At 41.9% G+C, this 23,754-nt stretch overlaps 1 protein-coding gene across 7 annotated transcripts; it reads left to right on the top strand.

The window, feature by feature from the left end:
• Positions 1-436: 436 nt before the first annotated feature.
• Positions 437-22,303, top strand: LOC125905099 (polyhomeotic-like protein 1). 7 transcript variants are annotated; one of them, XM_049602931.1, is made up of 15 exons: positions 437-632; positions 3,100-3,224; positions 4,694-4,810; positions 6,263-6,334; positions 6,480-6,608; positions 6,870-7,040; positions 7,579-7,660; positions 9,552-10,519; positions 13,177-13,312; positions 13,404-13,576; positions 14,452-14,542; positions 15,333-15,420; positions 15,923-16,142; positions 17,973-18,180; positions 18,345-22,303. In XM_049602931.1, the coding sequence occupies exons 2-15, from the start codon at positions 3,102-3,104 to the stop codon at positions 18,494-18,496; spliced, it is 2,730 nt and encodes a 909-aa protein (XP_049458888.1). In that variant the 5' UTR covers positions 437-632; positions 3,100-3,101; the 3' UTR covers positions 18,497-22,303. The 7 variants fall into 7 exon arrangements, with proteins under 7 accessions (XP_049458888.1, XP_049458893.1, XP_049458891.1 ...); XM_049602936.1 differs by having other exon boundaries at positions 3,097-3,224; positions 4,694-4,804; positions 6,870-7,034; positions 15,941-16,142; XM_049602934.1 differs by having other exon boundaries at positions 3,097-3,224; positions 4,694-4,804; positions 6,870-7,034.
• Positions 22,304-23,754: the final 1,451 nt, after the last annotated feature.

The raw sequence follows: 23,754 nt of genomic DNA, 5'->3' as shown, positions 1-23,754 counted from the left end.
GCAGTCAAGCTGTCCTTGAGATAGATATGAGCAAACCCAGCACTAACAAGATGACATAAGTAACAATTTGAAACTGTATTGATTGTAATGATATTATAACTAAATATGCATGTGTATAAATGGAGTCATAGAAAAAACATTATCTGTGCCAGTATACTCATCACAAGTCTCAACTCAGCAGAACTCATGCTGTGTATCAATCAGCCTGTCCATGTTGAAATTGGTGGCACTTCAACAAGAGAGATGACATAAGTAACAATTGAATGAAATTTAACTAAATATGCATGTGTTATAATGGAGTGTAAGAGAAACTGACACCATACTTTGCAAAAAGTATTAAAACCCAAAGGTTTGACACATTCACAAGTCTCAACTCAGTCCTGCTGCTCCGTCATCCCGTCGCGCCGGAAAAGGCAGAGCAGAGGAAAAAGGAGGCGTTGCCCTCCAACAACACCATCAGCTGCAAATTTATGCAAAACAGTAAAAGCACTGGTGGTGGTGGTGCTGCTGCTGCGGTCCTGCAAGGCGAAAGAAATAAAGAGCAGCAACAAGAAGCTCCAGCCGCCGGTGAGCCGCCGGGAGTCGTTTTGCAGCCGGTGCAGGAGGAGGCTGAGAAACCCGGACCGGTGACGGTAAGCACGGACCGAGAGCTCCGCGAACGAGCCAGACAGCAGCAGCGGCTAACGGGATGCTAGGAGGAGTAGCCTCCGGTGGATCCAGTGGTAACTGGTCTGAAACATGGAGGGCAGCTAGCTGTTAGCTCTCTGCAGCTCTGTGTCTGTGCTGATGCTCGCTGCTGGAGAGGAAGGCTGAAGCTAGCAGAGCTGGGACAGGATGGTGTGTGTGTGTGTGTGTGTGTGTGTGTGTGTGTGTGTGTGTGTGTGTCTGGAGGAGGGGGGTAATAAAGATGCTGGAGGCATTAAATTGATACACCACATCTAAATAGGCCCATACTTAGTCCACATGTTAAACTAGACAGAAGGAATAAAATAATAAAGAAGAAACAAAGAAAATTCTGTAGATGTTTTTGTAAAAATAATAAATCTGAAAGAGCTGACAGATAAAGACAGTAGAGGATACAACTAGTCTGTAGGACCTGTAGTTTGGGGTTTAAGTGCTGATTTTAAGGGGGAAAAGATGCATTAAGAAGGACAAAGTTTGAAGTCAGTATTGCCCACAAATATGATTATTTGGTTGATTATTTAATGTATTTGTTCTTGTTCAAATCCAATTGTAACTCCAGTCGTCTGCGAGCAAGGAAAGGATTTTATCTCTGCTTTATCATCTGCTGTGGTGCGTTCATGTGCAGTTTTAAAAACTTAATAAATACATAAGGTTGATTTATCAGCTAATGTTTACTAATCAAAGACATATCAATGTTGGTGTATATGTCAGCCAAAAACTCAGTGATTAATCGATTGTCACATCAGTTAATCACCAACTATTCTGATCGATTAATCATATGAATATTTTTTTAAGGAAAAAACGTTTCTTAACGTTTCTTAAATTTGATTATTTTCTGTCTTCTTTACTGCTCTAAGACAGCTAACTGGACATGTTTGGGTTGTGGATAAAACAAGACATTTGAGGGACATCATCTTGGGCTTTGGGAAACACTGACTGACAATTTATAGACCAAAAAACTAACTGATTAATTTAAAAAATAATTTACAGATTAATTGACAGTAAAAAGTATCAATAGTTGCAGTCTTAGTAGTGTTGTCACAATACTGGAGTGTCTAAATCAGATACAGTAATTTTGAAAATGGTGATTTTCAGTACCATTTCCATACAGTGGAAAGAAAAATTGACATTGAGGATGTAAAAAATTTAAATTGTTATTAAAAAATCCATAACAATGACACCTTTTCTGTTGCTGGTTAGTAGCAGAGAGGAGCAGAATGACCTTAGTAACATTAACAATAAGAGAGAGAGGGAGAAAGTGCAGCTGATACAGGTGTATTGATACAGCCGTTTCAAATATTCAGAATTGATACTTAGCCATATATAGATATTTTTGGCAACACAAGCTCCAGTACAGAAATGTTGGACATATGTTTGAGGTAATTTCCAAAAAGTGTCGTTATTAGGCTACATGTTTTTTTCTGCACAATGCTGACAAGCCTCTTTTTTTCCTGTTGTAAAATGTCTCATTCATCAGTACTTCATTAAATATTTAGATCATTGTCAAAGATTTTTTTTCTGGATTTATTTGTGTCTAAAAAGCTAATGTTACACAATATATCATAGAAATTTTCAGAACTCTAAAATATTGATATTGGTATCAAGATGAACATTCCTGTACGGCCATATTGGGGAAAAAATCCCTTATAATAAACCTCATCACCTCACCTTAGTTTCAGTCATTACTGTATAATTGTAGTATACTTTGATATTATAGAGACAAATCTGTCCCAACACTAATGACAAATGTAGACATGATAATATTGACATGATACACAAATAAAAACAAGACTCACAAGTGTAAATGATCAACTTGAATTTGGAATCCTCCTGATTAATGTCTGTGAAGTTGTGGAAATATTAACAGATGCCTGGCGTGGATTTATTGACATTTTGTGTGTGTTTCATGTGAATTTACAGACACACATCACTTATTTCCACAAATGACTGATGGCTTTCCAGTGCATTTATTCTTATGTTAAATTGTTATGGACATTTTATAACCTGCTGAGATTTTATTTTGTTCAATTCTCCTTTTTATTTGTAATTTAACTTCTTATTTGAAATCATTTCCTTGTTCATATGCAGTGAGTAACCATGCATAGTCTTTTCTATAAGACAACAGTTGTTTGTAAGACACTGAATTATTTAGATGTCAGACGGAAACATCAGTCTCAAAGTGTTCATATCAGTGGGACCAGGAGGGCTGGTGTATATCAGTCAGTGTTAACATCAGCCCCACAGTGAGGTATTGAGTCAGTGCTGCTCAGCGTCTCCCCTCTGTGAAGAGCAGTGTTTGTCAGAAACACTGACAGCTGGTTTTTCATCAGCTGGGCTCTTACAGAGAAACTGCAGTGTGTGTGTGTGTTTGTGTCAGTGTTTGACTGATGGACGGCTCCTCTGTCTCCTCAGCAGCCATGGAGACGGACGGAGAGCAGAACCAGCAGGGGGCCTCCACCAATGGGAGCGCTGCATCCGGGACGAGCTCCCGCCCCTCTCCGATGAATTCCATGTCTCTGTATGAAAGACAGGCGGTGCAGGTAGGTGTGTGTGTGTGTGTGTGTGTGTGTGTGTGTGTGTGTGTGACCTGTCGAATGCTTTGTTTATCATTTACAGGCTTACACTGTCCTGATTGGTTTTTTTTTCTTTGACAACAGTGTCAAAAAGGTTGAAGCCCCTCAGTGCTAATATTTATTCTATATTTACAGTACGTGACTGTGATTGAGTGATAGTTTATCCTAAAAGATTCTCTCAAGTTCACAGTTTGCAGCAAAGGCATTAAATCCAAGAAACTATAACAGTTTTGACAACACATAAAACAATAAATGTGCTGTCTTTTGTTTTTCTTTTAATTTCGGTGTCTTTCGGTGCCCCAGAAGACACCCTTCTGCTCCGCCCCTGGTGTGGCAGCTGCTTGTTTTACCTACAGGGTAGATACTGCAGTTTTTGTGGTTGGTTTTACTGCACCTTTAAATGCTGAGCAGTTATTCAGCTCTTTGTGTTTTACCGACACTACAAAAGTCTGTGTAAACCTCAACCTTTTTTTTCTATGTACTTTTAATTATCCATGCTGTGTTTTGCCCTCACCTGACCGTGCATCTCTTTCACCGAGAGGATGATGGTCCAGTAGCAAAGCTGAGAGGTGAAGTTGAGGTTTATTAACAAATAAAAAAAATGAAAGTTCATATTTCTGGACGTTAAAAAACATATTTGTAACATTCTAGATGGAACAAGACAACAGGTCAGCTGCCTGCCTGGGAACCAGTGCGCACATAACCATGTGATACAGGTCTCGATTTTTAAAATGGCTGCTCACATAGATTTGTCACAAGAAAATTAGTTTATTTGTTGATTTCTAATAGCAAAATCTGGTTAGCGTGGTTTTAGGTAATAATCTTTCACAGGAGCTTTTTTTGGTGTAAAGCAAAGAAGGATGCACTTGTTTGTCTTCATACTTTATGATTTATATGTAAGCCGATGGAGAGAAGGTGATGGAGAGTGACTGAAACAGGGTGGTGAAGAGAGGGATTGAGTTGTGCTGGTTTGATGGAGGCACTGTGTTATTTTCCCAGGCTTCTGTCACCCTGCACAGCCATCTGTCTTTGTCACCCTGCACACACTAATCCAGCCCGCCGCGCTCGCTTTCATCTCTCAACTTATTACAGTACGAGCCTCTGCTCATACATCAGGCAGCTGGCAGGAGGCTTTACACTCTGCATCCCTCCCTCTCTGCCCCTGTTTCTCTTACTCCGCTCCTCTCATTTTTCATGGCACTGTACTTCCTTTCTCTTCTAAGTCTTCACATTTTTCTCATTTCTCCTCTAGCTGTGTGCTGTCATCGTCTCCATCTCCCTTTCTCTGTCATCATCCTTCAGTACATCTTTCTTGTCTCCTCTCTGTCTCTTCCTTGTGTCCTTCTTTCGCCATCTTTTCTCATCTTTTTTCTTTATCTCTTTCTCTGTTTGCTGCCACTTGATTGCTCATTTGTCTGCTCTCCTCCTCCCTCCAGGCCCTGCAGGCGTTACAGAGGCAGCCTAATGCAGCTCAGTACTTCCAGCAGCTGATGCTGCAGCAGCAGATCAACAACGCCCAGCTGCAGAACCTAGCAGCTGTGCAACAGGTAAAGGTGTGTGTAGGCTATATAATTTATATTTTCGCTGAAAAATATTTACAGTACTGTGCCAAGTCATTTTTATAAGGCAAGACAGAGATATATTTGTTTTTAGAGAAAGTATGAATGGAAAAATCAGGAATCACGGAACAAAATAAAACGGCAACATCCTCAGGCTGCATTCACACCAAATCAGATGCAAGTATTTCCATTGATGTGAATATAGGTAGAACATCTAGGCTGTGGCAGTGGGGTCTCAAGGGATGCTCCTAAAACACACAGTGGTTTGCTGTGAAAAGTTGAAGCAGTGTCCTCTTGGAGAAAGGCAACCAGACGTCACACTGCAGTGGCCAATCACTAGGCCTGTATCAATAGTTACTTTTGTTGGATGATATATTGTGCAAGGTTTAATTGTGATAAACATGGTTATTGTCATTTTAAGACCATTTTATGCCACTGATGTAATGATGATATAATAGCATAACAATGCAAGTACACCCTTGCAAAGAGCAATCAACTCTTACTTTTTGAAAATATTCAGACATCGGAATATAAAATATATATTTTCAATATTTTCAACACCCTTTTAATATATACAAGGAAGTATATATTTAATCATAGTAACTTTATAGGAGTAGCCCAAAACCGCTCAGTCCAAGGGAACGATTAATATAGTCTCTTTCTATCATTAATATTAAAGTGAGTAAAAGAAAGTAGTGATGGCCAAATGAAGCCTCGTGAAGCATTTTCTTTATTTTGTAAGCCCACTAGATGGCCTCTTTTTCAACAAAAGGTTGAAAGCACATTGAATTGCCATTCTTTGAGCCTCTCTCTTTAAACCAAGAGTGCCATCTAGTGGGCTCATAAAATAAAGAAAATGCTTCATGAGGCTTCATTTGGCCATCACTAAAAGAAAGAGTATATATCAAAAGCTTATATGTACTACTTTACAAAGGAGAGCGGTCACTTTGTTTGTGTTCCTGGATGTGTCTCTTTTGTGGCAGTAAAGATACTGTAATTATAATCAAAAGGAATTCTAGAGATCTTTTAAGCCAGCATAAACAGATATACTAAACACAAATAGTTGCTGAGATGGAGATATTGGCTTTCTATAGTTGTCTCCACTTCCACTCCCCCCAAAATTTTAAGCCACGCCTGATTTGTTGTGTACAGCGGTATATAAACCAGGTTAACAGTTTGCACACAAAGAAAAGCATATTTGCTTTGTTCCCACAGTCAAAACGGGATGTTTGGCCCAAAACACAGAGCCACGTTTGGCTGCGATTACAGCAGTGCACTACTAACTGATTGCTTGCACCTCAGCTCATAAGCTCCTCCAGCAGCTTGGAGTTGTTCTCAGTATATTGGACTCACAATGATTCATTCAACAGTCTCTGCAAACATCCCACTTTTGATTTTGTTTTGAGTAGACTGAAACCTAAATCTCCTCTCTTCTCTTCCTCCCAGGCTACTCTGGCTGCGAGTCGTCAGTCGAGTCCTTCCAGCAGCAGCTCCTCTCAAACCACCAGCACCACAGCTGTATGTTCTCATTTCGCTCTATGTCACTTACAGAGCCAAGAAAACTTGGTATCACTGAAATGTTTTCCTGATTGAAGCCTTTTTAAGTGGTGGATAAAAAATGCATAAATTCTCCACATTAAAGTCACTCATTATCATTTGACAGGCCAGTGTAACATCTGGATCGGGATCCTCAACCAGCAGCCGTCCTATTGGCGCCCCGGCAACGTCCACAATCAGCCAGTCGGTGCTGCTGAGTGGGACGGCAGGCGGGCAGGGACAAATGTACCTGAGGGTAAGTTTCACCATAGCTTTGCACCATTGTCATGAATCACTTTTAATCATCATCAGGTCATCATCATGCCAAAATGTGAGGTAGTTAGCATTATAGTATATAGCAGCTTCATAAAAAAGACTCATGAGAAGCAGTATGAGTTAATTAAATGTGCGTCCTCTGTCAGGGTCACACCAGCGTGCCGACACCCATCTTATACTCGAGCTTATACTATTGGCTCAGTTTCTGTGATTTTTTATCGGCCGTCCTGTTGTCCTGCAGGTCAACCGCTCCCTGAGGGCCCCCATCTCCTCCCAGCTCATCTTTATGCCTGGCAATACAGCAACTGCTGCCGTAGCAACTGTCACCCAGCAGCCACAGGCTCAGCAACAGCAACAGGAAGTGACGCCAACTTCAACTTCCAGCAGCCAATCAGATAACGACCAGGTTTATGTAATTAATGTGTTGATGACATTATGGGGAGAACTGGATACAGCGTTGGAGGCAGGGCCCCGTTCATTTCTGTGAAAGTTGCTCAGTGGCACATGAAGCAAAAAATGTTCAACTTCTTGGGTGTAAAATTACCTGAATCGTCCACATCATTGGGCCTTTAGAGCAGGTGCACTAGAGACTTCCTCTGGCTGAGCGGCTAACTTCCGGTTTAGCCCTCTGTTAACTTGAATGAGGATAAAATGATTTAGTCTTGTGACTTTTGAATGTTAAAGGACTGAATGGATAAAATCCCAATAGTCATCCTGTGGGGGCTGTGACACTCAAATATATGTATCCACTGATTTACAGACGTCTCTTTCCCAATCTAAGTCTATGGGAAAAAGTCCTTTTGGGCCCAGTGGCATCACGCAACAGAACAGGATGTTGTAGTGAAGGGCCTGGTTTATGATTTAAGGAGAGTACCAACCTTGTGTCTTTTCATGTAACTGATTCCTCACCACAGATTACCCCTTTTTTCTTCTTCCCTTTTTATGTCCAGGTGCAGAATCTAGCCATGCGAGGCGTATCCAGTCCCAAAGGCGTTGGTGTGAAGACTGAAGCCCCAGAGAGGAGTGACTCAGGTAAGGAGCAAAGGAAAGGCAACCTAAATACTGCCTCTGTTTGCTAATAGGTTTGCTATATTAGTGGTTCCCAACTAGTCTAGCCACAGGGTCGAGAATCATCCTTTGTCATTAGTTCACAGTTTTATTAGTAAGTTTTAAAGTATTCAGCATCATACTTGTGTTCGGCCATGTCATCAAGCTAGTTTGCTGTCTCCGTTAAGTATCTGTCTGCTATTCACTCACTCTCCAGCAGGAAACGGCTCTTTAAAATAAAAGCTCTGTGCCAGAGTGTGATATCGGCCGTAGAGACATCTGCCTCCTCTCCAATATAATGGAACTAATGCAGGAGTTGGTAGTAATGCATTTTAAGTAATGCACACAAGTAAAATGAGCATAAAATATTTTTTAGGAATGAGTACTTACCATATTCCTTTTTAAAATGGTACTTCTGCTCTTTACTCCTGTATATTTTTGAGCCAGTAAACCACTTCTACTTTGCTTCAATTGCCGTTTATACCTTCTCTACAACTCGTCTGCTCTACATGTGGGGATTGAGTGTAGTTGACAGCTGGCTGGAAGAAAAAGAAGCACCACATGTCTTTTGACCATGATGCAATGATGATGAAGCAAAAAGAGACAGAACAAGAGGCAGCTTCCAGCAACAATCCCTGACCACATCTGGCCACACTTTTTATACAAAAATGTAAAAGAAGGCAAACAGTTAGGAAGTGCTTGCCATGCCTCCTGAAGACTAAGATCACCGATTCTAAAAACTCTAAAGTTCCGTAAGCTCATCAAACTTAAGTTGAACATGCTGTGGATGAAAAGAAGGAGAAGAAGATATACTTTGTTAATCCTCAAGGGAAAATATACACACAGATACACAAACGGGACCTATACATGCATTAAATGGAGAGATGTCAGAGCAAAGGGGCTGCCTTGGACAGGCACCCTGAGCAGTTGGAGGTTCAGTGCTTTGCTCAAGGGCACCTCAGCAGTGCCCAGGAGTCCAACTGGCACCTCTCCAGCTACCAGTCCATACTCCATGCTTGGTACGTACTGAACTGGTACGGACTGGTAATGGACTGAACTACTGCTGCCCTAATTAGAAAATGTAGTTAGCTAACTAACATAAGCAACCAGTATGTTAATTTTTCATGCATTTATCTGTAATGTTATAATAATGACTTTAATTTATTTAGTAGCAAGTGGTGCAATAGGGTTTTTAATTCACTAAAAAAGGTTATCAACAAGTGTTTTTGTTGTTTTGTACGGGTGTGCACACACACATTAATTTTATAATTAATTATGTTTGGCGATATGGCGCTGTTCTGGGGCCCCTCTGCCTTTCCTCTGGCCTACACAGAAAGCCTATACCACATGCCTACGCAGAAAGCCTAAGGCGGAGAGAGCACACCTCTCTGCCCTTCCAAGTGCATATGAGGAAAGCCTGAGGCAGAGAGAGCAAACCCCCCTGCCCTTCCATGTGCCTACATGGAAAGCCTAAGGCAGTGAGAGCCGCAGCAGCGACCCCTCGGGAACAGAACAGAGCAGCATTGATGACAGACAGAAATAACATTGATAAGTAAGACACAACATGAAAAGGAGGAGCTGGGGTGGAGGCGGGTTGCAAAGCAGCTTGCAGAGGAAGCAGCTACAGTAGGCAGGCCAGAGCAGTTTGAATAGGGTGCCTTGAATGAGATTCCCCCATTGGTTGCATATAAAGGTATTGTGCTCTATCAGCTGACTCCCTTCCATTAATCAGCTGCTCCATCAGTTGAAAGAGCTGTTTGAGATCAGCTGATGTAGCTGGGGTGTGAGCTGAGCATGACCTCGTGTCCTGCCTGAACTAACACTATGCTCAATGTTTGGTGGTTAGTCACTATTATTATTTTTTCTGTCTTTTCAGCTGCTTACCCGCTGGTCCAGCCCTCCCACCAGTCAAACTCCCAGTCCCCCACTAAGCCAAGCCAGCCGCCCCACATCAAAATCCCCACGTACCCTCAACCCACCAACCTCAAAGCCCACCCGTCCTCCTCCTCTGGTGCCTCCTCCTCTACGTCCTCCACTTCTTCCATCCCTCTCTCCCAGCTCCTACTTCACGGAACGCGGACTCTCACCACAGGAACCACAGCTCCCACTGCAGCACACACTCTGGTCCTAACGTCCAGTGCGGCATCCCAAGCCCACGGTTATCCTGTCGGCACGGCGACCATCAAACCGGCAGTCAATGCTCAGACCTTGGTGGTGCAGCCTCTGCAGAAGACCTCACTCAGCGCAGAGAAATCTGGCCATGGCAACGGACCCATCCCCATCCAACCCAAAACTCTGCAGGGGCTTCGCCTGCCTCTCCAGCTGCCTTCTAGGAACCCCCCTCCCATCCTGCCCGCCCCGCCGCCCACCAGCAGCTCCGCCCAGCCCCCTCAGCCACCACACATCCCCGTTCAGATCGTGGGGGCGAGGCAGAGCACACTGGGAAACACCCAGGCTCTGGCTCTGGCCCGCGGCAGCTGCTGCCAGGAAGGAGCCGCCGTCCTCAGCAGCTCGTCCAGCCTGCTCACTATGGTGGCGTCCATCGCTTCCAGAGAGGGTGGAGTTGTGGGCCGAGGGGTGGGGCTAAAGACTCTTCAGTCGCCCCAGGAGGCTCCCCCCTTGGCTCAGGTCTCTCAGGTGCATCCACAGGCCAATCAGAGCTCTGGACAGAGCCAGAATGGACCCATGGCTTCGAGCCCCGCCTCCACCCAGGCCCCCACTGTTTCCTCTCCTCCCTCCTCCATGTGTCGCTCCTCCCTCTCCCTCCCCCTGGTGACAGAAGAGCAGAGAGCGTCAGCTGGTGTGACCAGCAATGGAGACTCATCAGCAAGTCAGACACCACAGGTCAGCTGATTCATACGTTGTGTGTGTTGTTTTCAAAACACTGTAGATGAAGTTTAATTATTTTGAATTTGAAATTTATTGATGGGGACAAGGCAATGTAACTTAAACCCAATACAGAGCATGAAACTGATGTGCTGCATAGAGTTTATAGCTATTGCTAATTTTCAACTATTGTCCCCAGATGGTATTTTACATATACCGTGTAATTAAATGAGATCAAATTAAACTAGATTAAATTAATGCACAGTTACAGTTATGCACTTAGAGGTGGGTTTTACAAGACAGTTGTGAGCACAGGTTTATTTTTACTCCTCTAAAATGGCTTTTGGAAACAAAATGTCATCAAAGAAATAGTTTGGATCTTTTGCAGTGAGATTGTGTGAAGCACAATTTGGGGTGGCCTGTGGCTCATTGGGTAGGGCAAGTGCTCCATGCACAAAAGGCTGTGTTCGATTCTGGCCTGTGGCCCTTTGTTGTACAGTATGTATGACATGCAGCCTCCCTCTCTCCCCCCTACACGCTTCATATCCTATCCATGAAGGTATAAAGCCCTAAAAATAATCTTTAAAAAAAAAAAATAGAACAGTTTATTGTTAATTATTTGAAACATTGCCCCAAAAAATCAATCAATCAATCAATTTTATTTATAAAGCCCAATATCACAAATCACAATTTGCCTCACAGGGCTTTACAGCATACGACATCCCTCTGTCCTTTGGACCCTCGCAGCAGATAAGGAAAAACTCCCCAAAAAAATCCCTTTAACGGGGAAAGAAATGGTAGAAACCTCAGGAAGAGCAACTGAGGAGGGATCCCTCTTCCAGGACGACAGACGAACAATAGATGTCGTATAGAACAGATCAACATGATAAATTAACAGTAATCCATATGACACAATGAGACAGAAAGAGAGACAGAGAGAGAGAGAGAGAGAGAGAGAGAGAGAGAGAGAGAGAGAGAGAGAGATGCAGGACAGATGGTAATGACAGTAGCTTACAACAACATTATTGAAAGTAGTAATATTATAATTATAATTCTGGCTACTGTGGTACAATATGTTGAAAGTTATCTGGCAGTATACATGTGTGACAATAATCATATGTGTATAATAACAGAAGAAGTATGACTAATGACTAATGATGGCAGCAGCAGCAGGAGGCATCTGGCAGGACCACGGCAGCAGCACAACCACACACGTCACGCTATCCAGGCACCGCTGTGATATGACTTAACCTGAGAGACAGTGAAGCACAAAGGCTCCGGAGAAGAAGCCGAGTTAGTGACATCCAGAATGGCCGGGTTAGCAAGATGCAGTAACAGGACATGAGAGAGAGAGAGAGAGAGAGAGAGAGAGAGAAGGCGCCCGGTGTATTATAGGGGGTCCTCTGGCAGACTAGGCCTATGTCAGCCTAACTAGGGGCTGGTACAGGGCAAGCCTGAGTCAGTCCTAACTATAAGCTTTATCAAAGAGGAAAGTCTTAAGTCTAGTCTTAAATGTGGAGACGGTGTCTGCCTCCCAGACCGTAACAGGAAGATGATTCCACAGGAGAGGAGCCTGTGGAATGTGATCATTAAGATCTCTTTGAGAACATGACGGCAACTCAGTCAAAAATTAACCACTGACATAACATCTAAAATAAATAAATGGCCTCTGATATGTGGGGCACATTGAACCTTGCAGACTATCTGACAGAAATGATAGCAATTCACTTTAAAGTTAATAAAACAATATCTAAATTATAATTGAATTGTGTCTGAAATTAGGCATTTTTGCTCCGTGCAGTATGAATGTAAACCCTGCACTTAAAGTTAAAAATTATATGCCAGTTTTTTCTGACACAGCCTACATGCTACCTTGTTTTCATTTTCGAGATCAAAGTGCTGCCAAGCCACACTGGTTTTGCGAGAGGACATCTCTCCATTTCCCACCGTGCTGTTTTAAAACTCCAGTCTACTCGAGCATTACTGCGGGCAGGGGACTGCTGTCTGATGGCTCTGTAGCACCCACTAGTGGCAGGTGGCTGCATGGCAGTTAAGCTGCCTTGAACATGAATAAAACACGAAATGGTTTAACTGAATAATATTTCTGGTGCAGACTAGCAAGGTGGCAGACATTAAGACAGCTAATCGTACGCATCCCTACTGCCGACTGCCACCTACTTACTACCTAGGTAATAGGCTTGGGAGGTTGACATTTCCCCAGGGTTTATGGTATTTGATGGTATTTGTGTTTAAAAAAAAGCATAAAACCTGAGCCACTGGTGATAGAAGTCATTTTAGCATGTATGTCATTGTCTACCCTACAATGTTGTGTGTTAAAGAGGCAACTGGCCTTCTTAGACAAGTCTTGCTGGGTTTAAAAACGTGTGGCTCACAGAATAATAAAAAGATAAGGAACATGTGTACTTCTTGCTGGAGGAACCAATTGCAGCAGGAGATACTGACAGTTGGAGATGGTAAATGGGTGGTGGTGGCAGACTGGCATTTGAATGAAACCATGAGGTCAAAACAAACTACTTTTGATGTTGGAAGAAGTCATCTCAGGATAAAGTTATATGTGGCAATACTCCCAAACAAGGGCCCAACTGTTCCTGTAGCTGTTTTGTTGTCTTTCTATTGCTGCATCTCTTCAAACTGATTTTTCCTTTTTTTTTTAGGGAAAGCAGTTGACTGGCTCACTGAAAAGAAAATCAGACTCCAATTCAGCCAATGATGAAGATGGCCCCTCCCCTCCACGGCTCCAGCCAGTCAGAGATCACGCCTCAGCACTCCTGACAAATCCCATTGAAGCAGGTAACAGAAACGTGTAAATCTACAAGTTTATGAATGTGAATTTAACACCATATTTAATTTTTCTTTTTTCTCCCATTCACTTCTCTACCAGGCTCTGGTGCTCCTCCTCCAGCCTCCTCCTCTCCCTCCCCTGTGCTGTCAGTGTCCCGTGGGGTCTGCGGCCAGGGGGAAAGAGCTCCTCCCCCCCAAGCTGTGGTCAAACCGAACGTCCTCACACACCTCATAGAGGGCTTCGTCATCCAGGAAGGGGCAGAGCCTTTCCCTGTGAGTACATGGGATTTGTAGGTCCCAGTACCTCTTTTGAAGGGATGGTTTGCATTTTTTGAAGTGGGTTTGTATGAGATACTTACTTATAGTCAGTGTCACCATGCCCCCAGTTTGGAGAAGCAGGCAAGAATACTGCCATGGAGTCTAAGCTATATACCCCTTAAAAATCAATGTCAGCTTGGGTTAGGGTTAAGGGTTAGGAGTTAGGGGTTAGGGGGTTAGGGGTTACTCTACATTTTGAATATTTCACTGCTTTACCTTGCTTTCAGACAAGGAACAGAAGCAGTTATCTCAGCTCTCTCCAAAGCCACCAGACTCCTTTGACAAAAACAGTAATTTTTCCCTGGCATGTCAGGGGTGTTGCTAGTCTACTGCTGCCTTGAACGGTCACTTTGTTCATATTATTGTGTGACTGTTGTAGTTCAGATTCAACAAAGTCACAAACAAACTAACTGATCTAGGCAGTGGTAGACCAGCAGCTCCTGTGTTCTGCAAGGTACAATTACTGTTTTTGTCAAAGGAGTCTGGTTCCCTGTCTGAAAAGGGCTGTCTGGAAAGGTTGTGAAAATATGCTAAACATAGGGTTGCTTAAACTGATATTGATTTTTTCAGTTGGCAAATATACATTTTGCTGCCGTTGCCATCTACAGCAGTATGTTGCTTAGCTTCCATGGCAGTACCCCTGTCTGCTTCTTCAAACTGGGGAAGTGTGGACCATCTACTGTAGGTAATACACGATAGTTAAGTACCTCATACAACCCAATTTCCAAAGACCCAAACTATCCCTTTAACATTACAACTGAAAGCCCAAGACTCATACATGGCACTGACACCCAGTCTTTTATTTATTGCTTCTTGTGTTTGATTGACAGGTATGTGGTTCATTAAAGGACTCGGCTGGCGAGGATTTAACCAATGACAGTCCGGACACTAACCAATCAGAGACTCTTACAACAGCGACAGGTAACCGCCAAACTGCTCTGAAAGTACTGCTGCTTTCTACAAGAATATTACCTTGCATGTTCGTTTGACAACAGTACTTAAAAGTATTTACATCCTCAAAATACACTGAAATTCTATTTTTAGTGTCATGTGACTACAATATTTCAAAACAGGTTTGTAGTTAAAGGTTAAAGGGTAACTTTGTTATTTTTCAACCTGGACCCTATTTTCCCATGTTTTTGTGCCTAAGTAAGTAATGTGAACAATTTTGGAACTGGTCCAGTATTAAGCAAGACCATTGCAGTTGGCAGCAGAAACACATGGGAGAATAGGGTCCAGCTTGGAAAATACCAAAGATACCCTTTAAGGACGTCAATTTTAGGTGCTATATGCACGTAAAGGTTAGCTGTCCTTGCTACTTTGCTAGTTAACCTTGACAAAATAATTAACACAACATGGACACATGGAGAGCAGGATTTTACACTGTGCAACAAACTGATTCTCGTCTGAACCTTGTTTGTCCGAGCTGGGCCACAGGAATGCACAGAGGTTTTAATTGCAGCCTTTGAGCTGGGAGTTTCCCACCTCTGACTTAAAGTGGAAGCAACAAAACAGCACTGTGAAATGTCATTACAGTCGTCTTTTCTCAGTACGGGAGGATGGTGTAGAATAAGGAAAATTGGTTTTGTGTGCTTCTCTGGATTTTCTAATATAACATCAAGTAGTGCACACATGTATTTATGTACAAGTCATAGAAATGATGTATTTACCGTCTGCTTTGTTTTTCTTTTTTTCCAAACTCTCCCCCCAGTGCTGAAGTGTGAGTACTGTAAAAACTTTGCTCCTGCCAGCCAGTTCAGAGGCACCAAAAGGTTCTGCTCCATGACTTGTGCCAAGAGGTACTTCAACATGCATGAAATATAATATATGCAGCGGGAGCCATCTCAGAAAAAAGCTGTACTGCTGAGATTGAGAAAATGGAGTGTAGATTCTCAGGTGGCTGCAGCTGTATATTTCACAGCATGTATGTTTCTGTTCTTATGTTTTATTCTTATGTTTAAAATCTGTGATACACCTCATCCACTCTCTCTACAGTAATGGCATGTGAACACATGATTGTTTTCACGTCACACTGCAGTTCAATCCAGTTTATTTTTTGTCTCTTTTGAATTTGCTCCATATTAAAATGTATGTATTATGTTGTATATGTTCCACCGTGTAAACAATGCACTGTCTGCATTGTTTTGAATTTTACATTTTCTGCTTCTGCTTTGCATTTGTCTCTTTGCCCACTACCTGTGTATGCATTATATACCGCGTATGGTGCAAAGAGATGAAAACTGTATGTGTTGCTCGTCTTGGCTTCAGTACCGTATATGTCACTCTTTGTCTACGATACAGTATGTATTGGTTCCCCAGGTACAACGTCAGCTTCAGGCAGCACTTCTGCATGCGGCAGGGTCAAGGTCAAGGTCAAGATCACACTCCAGATCAGGATCAAGGCCCGGGTCACCTCTCCAACTCAGACGAGGAAGGAGGAATTACAAGGCGGAGGGTTCCCCGCAGGACCAGCTCAGAAATAGCCAGTGCCAAGATAGCTGGGAGACCCATACCTGTCAAGGTGAGGAGCCGCACATTTTATACATTTACATGGAGCTAAAGAAACCGTAGAAAATTAATTTCTTTCTTTTTTAATATGTTTGTATGCCCATGTGCCGGCGATAGCTGTGGCCGAAGGCATTATCTTTTGGTTTGTTCGTCTGTTCATGCTATTCTCGTGAACAGGATCTCAAGAACATCTTGACAGAATTTCTTCAAATTTGGCACAAACATCCACATAGGATGAGCTGATTAGATTTTGTTGGTCAAAGGTCAAGGTTACTGTGACCTGATTTGTCCCATTCTTGTAAGCGCGACATCTTGAGAATACCTTAACAGAATTTCTTCAAATTTGGCCCAAAAGTCCACATGGACTTACAGATGAACTGATAAGATTTTTGTGGTTAAAGGTCAAGGTGACTGTGACCTGGTCCATCCCATTCTTGGGAAAAACAACTTAAAGAATGTCTTGACAGAATTTCTTCAAATTTGGCTCAAACGCCCACTTGGACTCAAGGATGGACCGATTATATTTTAACAGTCAAAGGTCAAGGTCAATGTGACCTTACGAAACATGTTTTTAGCCATAATTCAAGAATTCATATGCTGATTATAACAATATTTGACACAAATGTCGAACAGGATAAAATTATGTGATGGCATTTTATATCCAAAAGGTCAGCTTCACTGTGACATCATAATGTTCTGCAAAAACACTGACTCAGGAACAAAAGGGGAGACATGAGGTCAGATACTTAATTGGTGACACTAATCTTGGGTGTCCATCTTAAAACTGCGTTGATTGTACAGATCTTCTATGCTGACAGGTTATATATGAAGCCGTATTTGAATTTTTGTCAACTGTCATGGCTGCTCATGTCATTGCTAGTCTGGACAGACAGTATGTGTTACTGTGTGATTTTTGTGTATCCAAACTAACCCCTTTAAACGCCAAAGTCACACAATGATACAAACAAGCTGATTGAGGCAGCAGTAGACCAGCAGCTTCTGTGTTCAGTGAGGTTAAAGGTATACAATGCAGGAATTTTATAAAAAACAAAGACTTACACAGAAGTAATCTCTCTGAATCATCACTTATGACCCACTAGAAGACAGCGATGCATTTTTTAGCTGAGACTCCACCCTCTGTTTTCTTATATTCTTCTCATTTTCTGTGATCAGTAATTTAGGGGCGTTACCCCACAGCGACCAGGTGAGGTCAGAGCTTTATAAAAAGCTAGCGATCGGTTGTCAGACCATAAGCAGCAGGCATCCAAGAGACAGTGCCAAAAAATGCAAATATAGCCAGGCGAAACCAAGAATGCTGCATAGTATCCCTTTAAATCACTGTTTCTCTCAATGGAGTCTGACTTTAAAGACAGAGTGATATAACGGCCTCAGTGAAGTGGTGAAAATATGCTGATCACAGCAGAACATCTCGCCTGCTTCTCCAAACTAGAGACGTGCCGACTGACATCTACTGTATGTAATACACTCATTATGGTTAAATACGTCATACAGCTCCACTTTAAAATTTAACTGTCCCTTTAAGCCTGTTTGCCCCCGTGTGGCTGCAAGCAGGAACTGCAAGCTTTAAAAAACAAATCACCTGATAAGAATCATTCTCTCTGTGATGTTGCCAAAATCTTTTGTGGGCTTTATTTCTATGATGGAGCTTTTCATTTTCATTTTATATAATAATAATAATGCTTGGCACAGCTTTAAACTTTACATGTAATCACACACAGTCAGACTGGGAAACAATCCAGTGCAACCACAGGACTTCTACTGTCAACCACTGAGCCATTTTATAAACCTTGCTCACGCGTTCCTCTGCTTCTCCTCCCCGCAGTGCCGTTCAGAGTCCAGCCATTCAGATGAGGAGTCCAGTGGAGAGGAGGATGAAGATGACCCCATGTCCCTCTCGCCTGCCTCCTCAGCCTCCTGCCACCAGCCGCCTCCTCCGCTCCCGACGGAGAGTTCTGCACCCAGCTGCCTGCCTGCTAGCCCTGCACAGTGGAGCGTGGAGGACGTGTCACAGTTTATTTCCTCACTACAAGGTTGGAAGATCTTTACGGCAAAATACTGATACTGATCTGTTTTGTGTGTGTTTTGCACGTTATCCATTCTTCATTGCTCTTCTTGTCTTCCTGTCTGTTTTCAGTGTTGTCCTCCTTCCCCATTTTTCTTTGTTTCCTTATATTCTTCATCCTCCTCTCCGCAGGCTGTGAGGAGCTGGCCTCCCAGTTCCTGTCGCAGGAGATCGACGGACAGGCCCTGCTGCTGCTGAAGGAGGAGCATCTCATGTCCACTATGAACATCAAGCTCGGTCCTGCCCTCAAGATCTGCGCCCACATTAACAACCTGAGAGACTGATGATGTCAGTGTTTCCATAAATGTTCAAAGTCAAGCCCTGGGCATTTACCCCAAACTCCTGTTCCACACCCAGTTCAGATGTGGAGCTGGTTCCAGAGCAGTCAGAGTCCTGGACATGCATGTAGGAGATACAGTTCACTTTCAAAACCCAGCCAAGGCTCTTTAGCTCTAAGTATGGCTGCAGCACTTGAATCTGTCCTTGGTTTGTCCAATTCGGAGCACACTTTCAAATATCGTATTTGCACAGGAGTGTTGTTAATCTGTCATGTCTGTGAGTTGCAAAATTTCTACAGATTACCAACTATATTTTGGTGAAGATACGTGTTCCCTGAAATGCTATCTTTGCGCAATCAGTACTTGCAGTTTAGAACTAGTTATTACCAAGTGGTTTCATTTTGCTCTCTACACCCAAGATACGCTAGAAACCTTTCAAGAGACTAAAGTCTCACATCCTCTCACATCTAAAGACAATGTGAGTTTTATGTCACACACTTTTCACAAAGACTGGGGATCTTGCAGGCTCACTTCTTGCAAGACTTCAACTAAATTCCTTTTGAGATTATTTGCTATCCTGCTCCTGGTGGAAAATCTTATGCCAAACTCTTTAAAAAATATGACTTACAATTCCTCACATGTCTGCAAAACATATAACTCTAGAAACACAAGATAAAAGGTGCCGTATGTAGACAGTATTATTGTCAATTCAGCATTAATATAACCCATATGGATAAATTATATTTGCAGACATACTTTACATTTTGGATTGTGTCACCTCCACTCGCTACCAGCCTCCGTTGGTTAGTTGTGCAGCTTTAGTTGGAGGAGACTGTGGGAATGAGAGGAGAGCTGCTTCAGAAATTAAAATTTCTCATTATAATGAGTGTTGATTGGAGGATGAGGTACACGCTGAATTAATCTTGTTTACTTGACAACTCCACCAGATTCTCCCCCTTTTTCCACAGTCTAAGAGAGACCTGAGACTTGTTCATGTTCTTGCACCTCCTGATGTCCCTTCCATTTTTACTGTCCACTAAGTTTTCTCCTTCCTGTTTGGTGCTGGAGAGAGCGCAGCTGTTATTTGCTGCTAAACTCCCCTCATTGAACGTCAGTGCTTGCATAAGCCAAGACTAAAAACTTAGGATAACATTAAACATGTTTGATTTTATTGAAATGTCAAGACAAGAAAAAGGCTGACTAAAGACAGATCGGACTGAGTTTTATGACCACCTTACACCAAGCAATCGAGATCGCAGGGGTGCGCACCAACTGAGGTAAAGCTCACATGATTTTATCCTGACATTGGAAAATTTTCCGCAACAGTGAAGTAGCTTGAAAAGCAGTTTGGTGTAAGGTTGGCATAAGATGCACAATTTCAGTCAAACGTCTGCATTCAAAAATGTAAAAATGACAGTTTTGAATGTATTTTTAATGCAGAAGTCACTTGTATTGTGTCATCAGCATAAAAACTCATATTTGTACAAGATTCCCACGTTGTATAAATAGGGCTGCCCTTTCTACAGACTTTGACCCAGGCTATGCTTATCTTGATTCCATTTTTGCCAAATTTTATGTTCCTGCTAAAGTTCAACAAAACATTGAACGAATTAGTGTTCGTTCCGTGTACTATATTGTACAGGACAAGTATTTTCAGAGATTTGCCCACTTTTTACTCTTTGAAATAAATTTAGGATTCTTTTTCTCTCATTTAGACAAACACTTCTGGCTTCTTCCTAAAATGTGTTGTTGATTACAACCCTTCTCTTTTGTTTAAGCCACAATCAGCATGGCATAAAGTCAGAAATACTGGAAAGAAATTCCAATTAAAATCTCCTCCCTATACTTATGTATCCAGTGATTACCACTATAATTGATTTTATTTCCAAGTACTTTTGAAAGTGAAGAACTTAGATGATTTCTAACTTATTATGTAAAAACTAGTATTTTCAAAATAATGGTCTCTTTGTAAGAATGGGCACTTTTATTTTGGAAGATGCCTATTCTACAGTTTACAGGGTACACTTAAAAATACAGGGTACTGGCTGAGTCCAAATGAAACCTAAATTCCTTCATATTTTAAGTGAGGCAAAAAAAATAGTGATGCTGTTTATAGTTTTCTCACATCCTAACCCAGATTTACAGACAGAGCACATGGACAGTTGACAAAACACTACTGCAAAATGTGTTTTAACATAAAGAGTTTTTCACTCAGTGTTTCTAGGGGATCCAGCTGTTTTAAGTTGTTTTTAAAAGGACTTGTTGACTCTTAAAAAGGATTGTAATCTGCAAATTCTGTGACTATTGTGTTCTGTCAGGCACTTTCAGGATTGACACTTTTTTCAAACAGTACAGCTGCTCCTGATCTATATGAAAGTATGTGTGTGAGTAAAGGGTAACGTCATGGGCTTGATTTTGTGAAATGGCTTAAAGTTTAAAGATCCAGTGTGTAGGACTTAGGAGCATCTTTTGGCAGAGTTTGAATATAATATTCACAACTTTCATTAGTGTCTCCCAAAACTAAGATTCGTGTTTTTGTTCATTTAGAATGAGTCGTTTATATCTACACACAGAGCGGTCCTCTTCCACGGAGTCTGCCATGTTGTTTCTACAGTAGCCCAGAAGAGACAAACCAAACACTGACATTGGAGCGTTTTTGTGTCGGCCGCTATAGTTCTCCTACACACAAGTGAAGTTTCAGTTGGTTGCTGTTTGCAACCTCACCACTAGATGTCACTAAATCCTACACATTAAGACCTTATAAAGAAATGCTGGAGGTAATGTGGAGAAACTGAAGAATGAAAGCGAGCAGCAAATGTAAGCTGTTAATTTGAAGTATTTTTAAGCTACATTCATGAACAAAGCTAGAGGGTTCGTAAAGAAAAAACGGCTGGTAGCCACATGTGGACCTACATCTAGGATGGATGACAAAAAAAAATCATACCTGAATGAATGAGTGTGTGAATGAATGAGGAAAAACTTAAACTATACTGTAATAAGTGTAAAATTTGCCTTTATATTTAAATGCACATTTGTTTGCTGGACTGCCTTGTTTAAGCTTTTTACTGTAGGAGTTTTCTCATGTTATCTCTCTGTGAACCTTGTGGCCTTTCTCACTAGTCTCTACAGTAGGTTTAGATAAGGATCGTCTGTTTTTTAACTGCTTTTCATATCATTCCTTGTTTTATATTAGTGCTTACTTTTTTACTATTGTAATTTCAAGCAATGACATCCGTTGCCTTTCCCAAAAAGCGTGACTCAATAGTAGCGACCTTGATCAAGGAATCTTGCTGTCTTCCTCATAGCTTTGTCACATAGCGTGTAACTACCAACAGTATTTACCTTTCTAGCTAGCTACCTTTGGCTTTATTGTTAGTGACTGTGGCTATTACAGTATTTTCTTTCAAAAAGGATAATAATCTTTGATAGCTGTGTGTTTTATATTACATAGCGGTCCCCGGATTTTGAAGTGTTTAAATCAGCAGATCCCTAGGCATATTGTGAAGACCAAAAACTAGCACTTGTGCTGCATTACAAGTGATGCGAGCCACAATTTCTTAGTCAAATGCAGGTCTGCACACATCTTACACAAAATTGCAAGCAGACCATTGCAACTTTCTTTGATTGTTCTCTTAAAAAGTAGCACTTTTCCCACAAAATGACTGTGGGTTCTGCAAAAGGCCTTTTTTTAATGTAAGGAGGCTACTTAAGGATCAAGATGTGTGTGCTTGCAATTATCAAAAAAACTGCAAAATCTTAGAGGGACTGAGTTTGACGAGGAGACGCTAACAATACTATCATGCAAATAAATAATCAAGGAACTGTTTTAAAACTGTGATGCCTTTGTTTTTATTTTTTAAATGGAACTGAACTGACCATGAGGGATGATTGACCCTTCTATAATGTTTTTATTCTCTACCTGCACAACGTAGTGTGACGTATATCCATTTTATGAACCTCAGATTTATCTACTTCCTGTCAGCTTTACCTTAGCCTCCAACCTTAGTGACTGAAGTGTTTTTTCATCCTTAAAGGGATAGTTTGGATTTTTCAAAGTGGAGTTATATGTGGTCCTTATCCGTAGTCAGTGTTTTATCTGCAGTAGATGTCAGTCGGCATGCCCCCAGTTTGGAGAAGCAACCTGGAGTCCGAACAGAAGTAAAACAGTATGGATTGGGGTCAGCAACAAAAGGTATTTTAGCCACCAAAAAAGTTCAAATAAACAGAAGAACTCTGAAAAGTGAATAACCTCCTAAGCCCTATGATAAGCTATTATGGCAAGGCTTAACTATACAGACCAGTGAGCAGTGATAACTAACATGTCCTTGGGGTCATCAGGTGGGAACCTCCTTTCACTAGTGTTTCGTCTATAGTTGGTCCCACAACACCTCCAGGAGGCTAAACAGTGATCTCTGGCGTCCCAGAGACACTCCCCTAATGCCAGGTCTCACTGCTCCCCGCACCGACCCAACAACCTCTTTTACCTTACTTACACATGGCTTTCTCAGCACTGCCACCTTCAACAAACCCAGGCTCCGTTTATGCGAGCTCCAGGTAGTGACTGTGCTGATACTACCTTTCCTAGCACATTCACCATACTCTATTTCACACGCTACATATCATAACTCCAATATAAGCTAAAGTTAAGGGAGGTAGAAAAGATTAACTCACAGGATCAGCAAACACACTCACCTTGCAGCATTGTCTCAAACAAAAGGGATTCAAATAGGCCACTCCCACACTTATATAACCTTCCTCTTCCTGGATTTTCTCCTGAGAGGACTGATTGGTGGATCTCTCCACCTGCTCTAAAGGAGTTATGTACCCTGCCTGGTAGTTCCCCCTGCTGGCCCCCAACAGACATTATTCCTCCTCATCCAAATCCACTGACTAAATCTAGCTGCTTCATCTGACATCTAAAAAAATCTATATCAGTTTAAGTGGATGCTATATTGAGAATATTTCACTTCTTTACTTTTCTGTCAGCTTATTTTGATGAGTAGGCTTTTGAAAGCTTGAGTTCCCCATCTATGCTCTCATCAAAGCCACCAGACTACATTGAGAGAAACGGTCATTTTAGCCTGCTAAACTTGGGAGCTGTTGGATTATTGCTGCTTTGATTAGTTAGTTAGTGTGACTCTGTGACTTTGGTGAATCCAAACTAACCCTTTTAAATGGCAAAGTCACTGAGTAACACAAACAAAATAACCATTCAAGGCAGAGGTAGACCAGCAGCTCCTGTTTTTAGCAATATTAAATCGCTG

Source organism: Epinephelus fuscoguttatus, linkage group LG17 (genome assembly GCF_011397635.1).
Source record: "Epinephelus fuscoguttatus linkage group LG17, E.fuscoguttatus.final_Chr_v1".
In the NCBI taxonomy this organism is placed as follows: Eukaryota; Metazoa; Chordata; class Actinopteri; order Perciformes; family Serranidae; genus Epinephelus; species Epinephelus fuscoguttatus.
The sequence above is the reverse complement of the archived record's forward strand: the minus strand, read 5'-3'. Positions and strand labels throughout refer to the sequence as shown.

What these genes read in the sequence shown, in the direction of transcription:
- LOC125905099 (XM_049602931.1), top strand. Translation starts at nt 3,102, where the DNA reads ATGGAGACGGACGGAGAGCAGAACCAGCAGGGGGCCTCCACCAATGGG. An exon ending in AAACCACCAGCACCACAGCT is followed by an intron (nt 6,335 to 6,479) that starts GTATGTTCTCAT and finishes ATCATTTGACAG; the next exon opens with GCCAGTGTAACATCTGGATC. An exon ending in GACAAATCCCATTGAAGCAG is followed by an intron (nt 13,313 to 13,403) that starts GTAACAGAAACG and finishes CTTCTCTACCAG; the next exon opens with GCTCTGGTGCTCCTCCTCCA.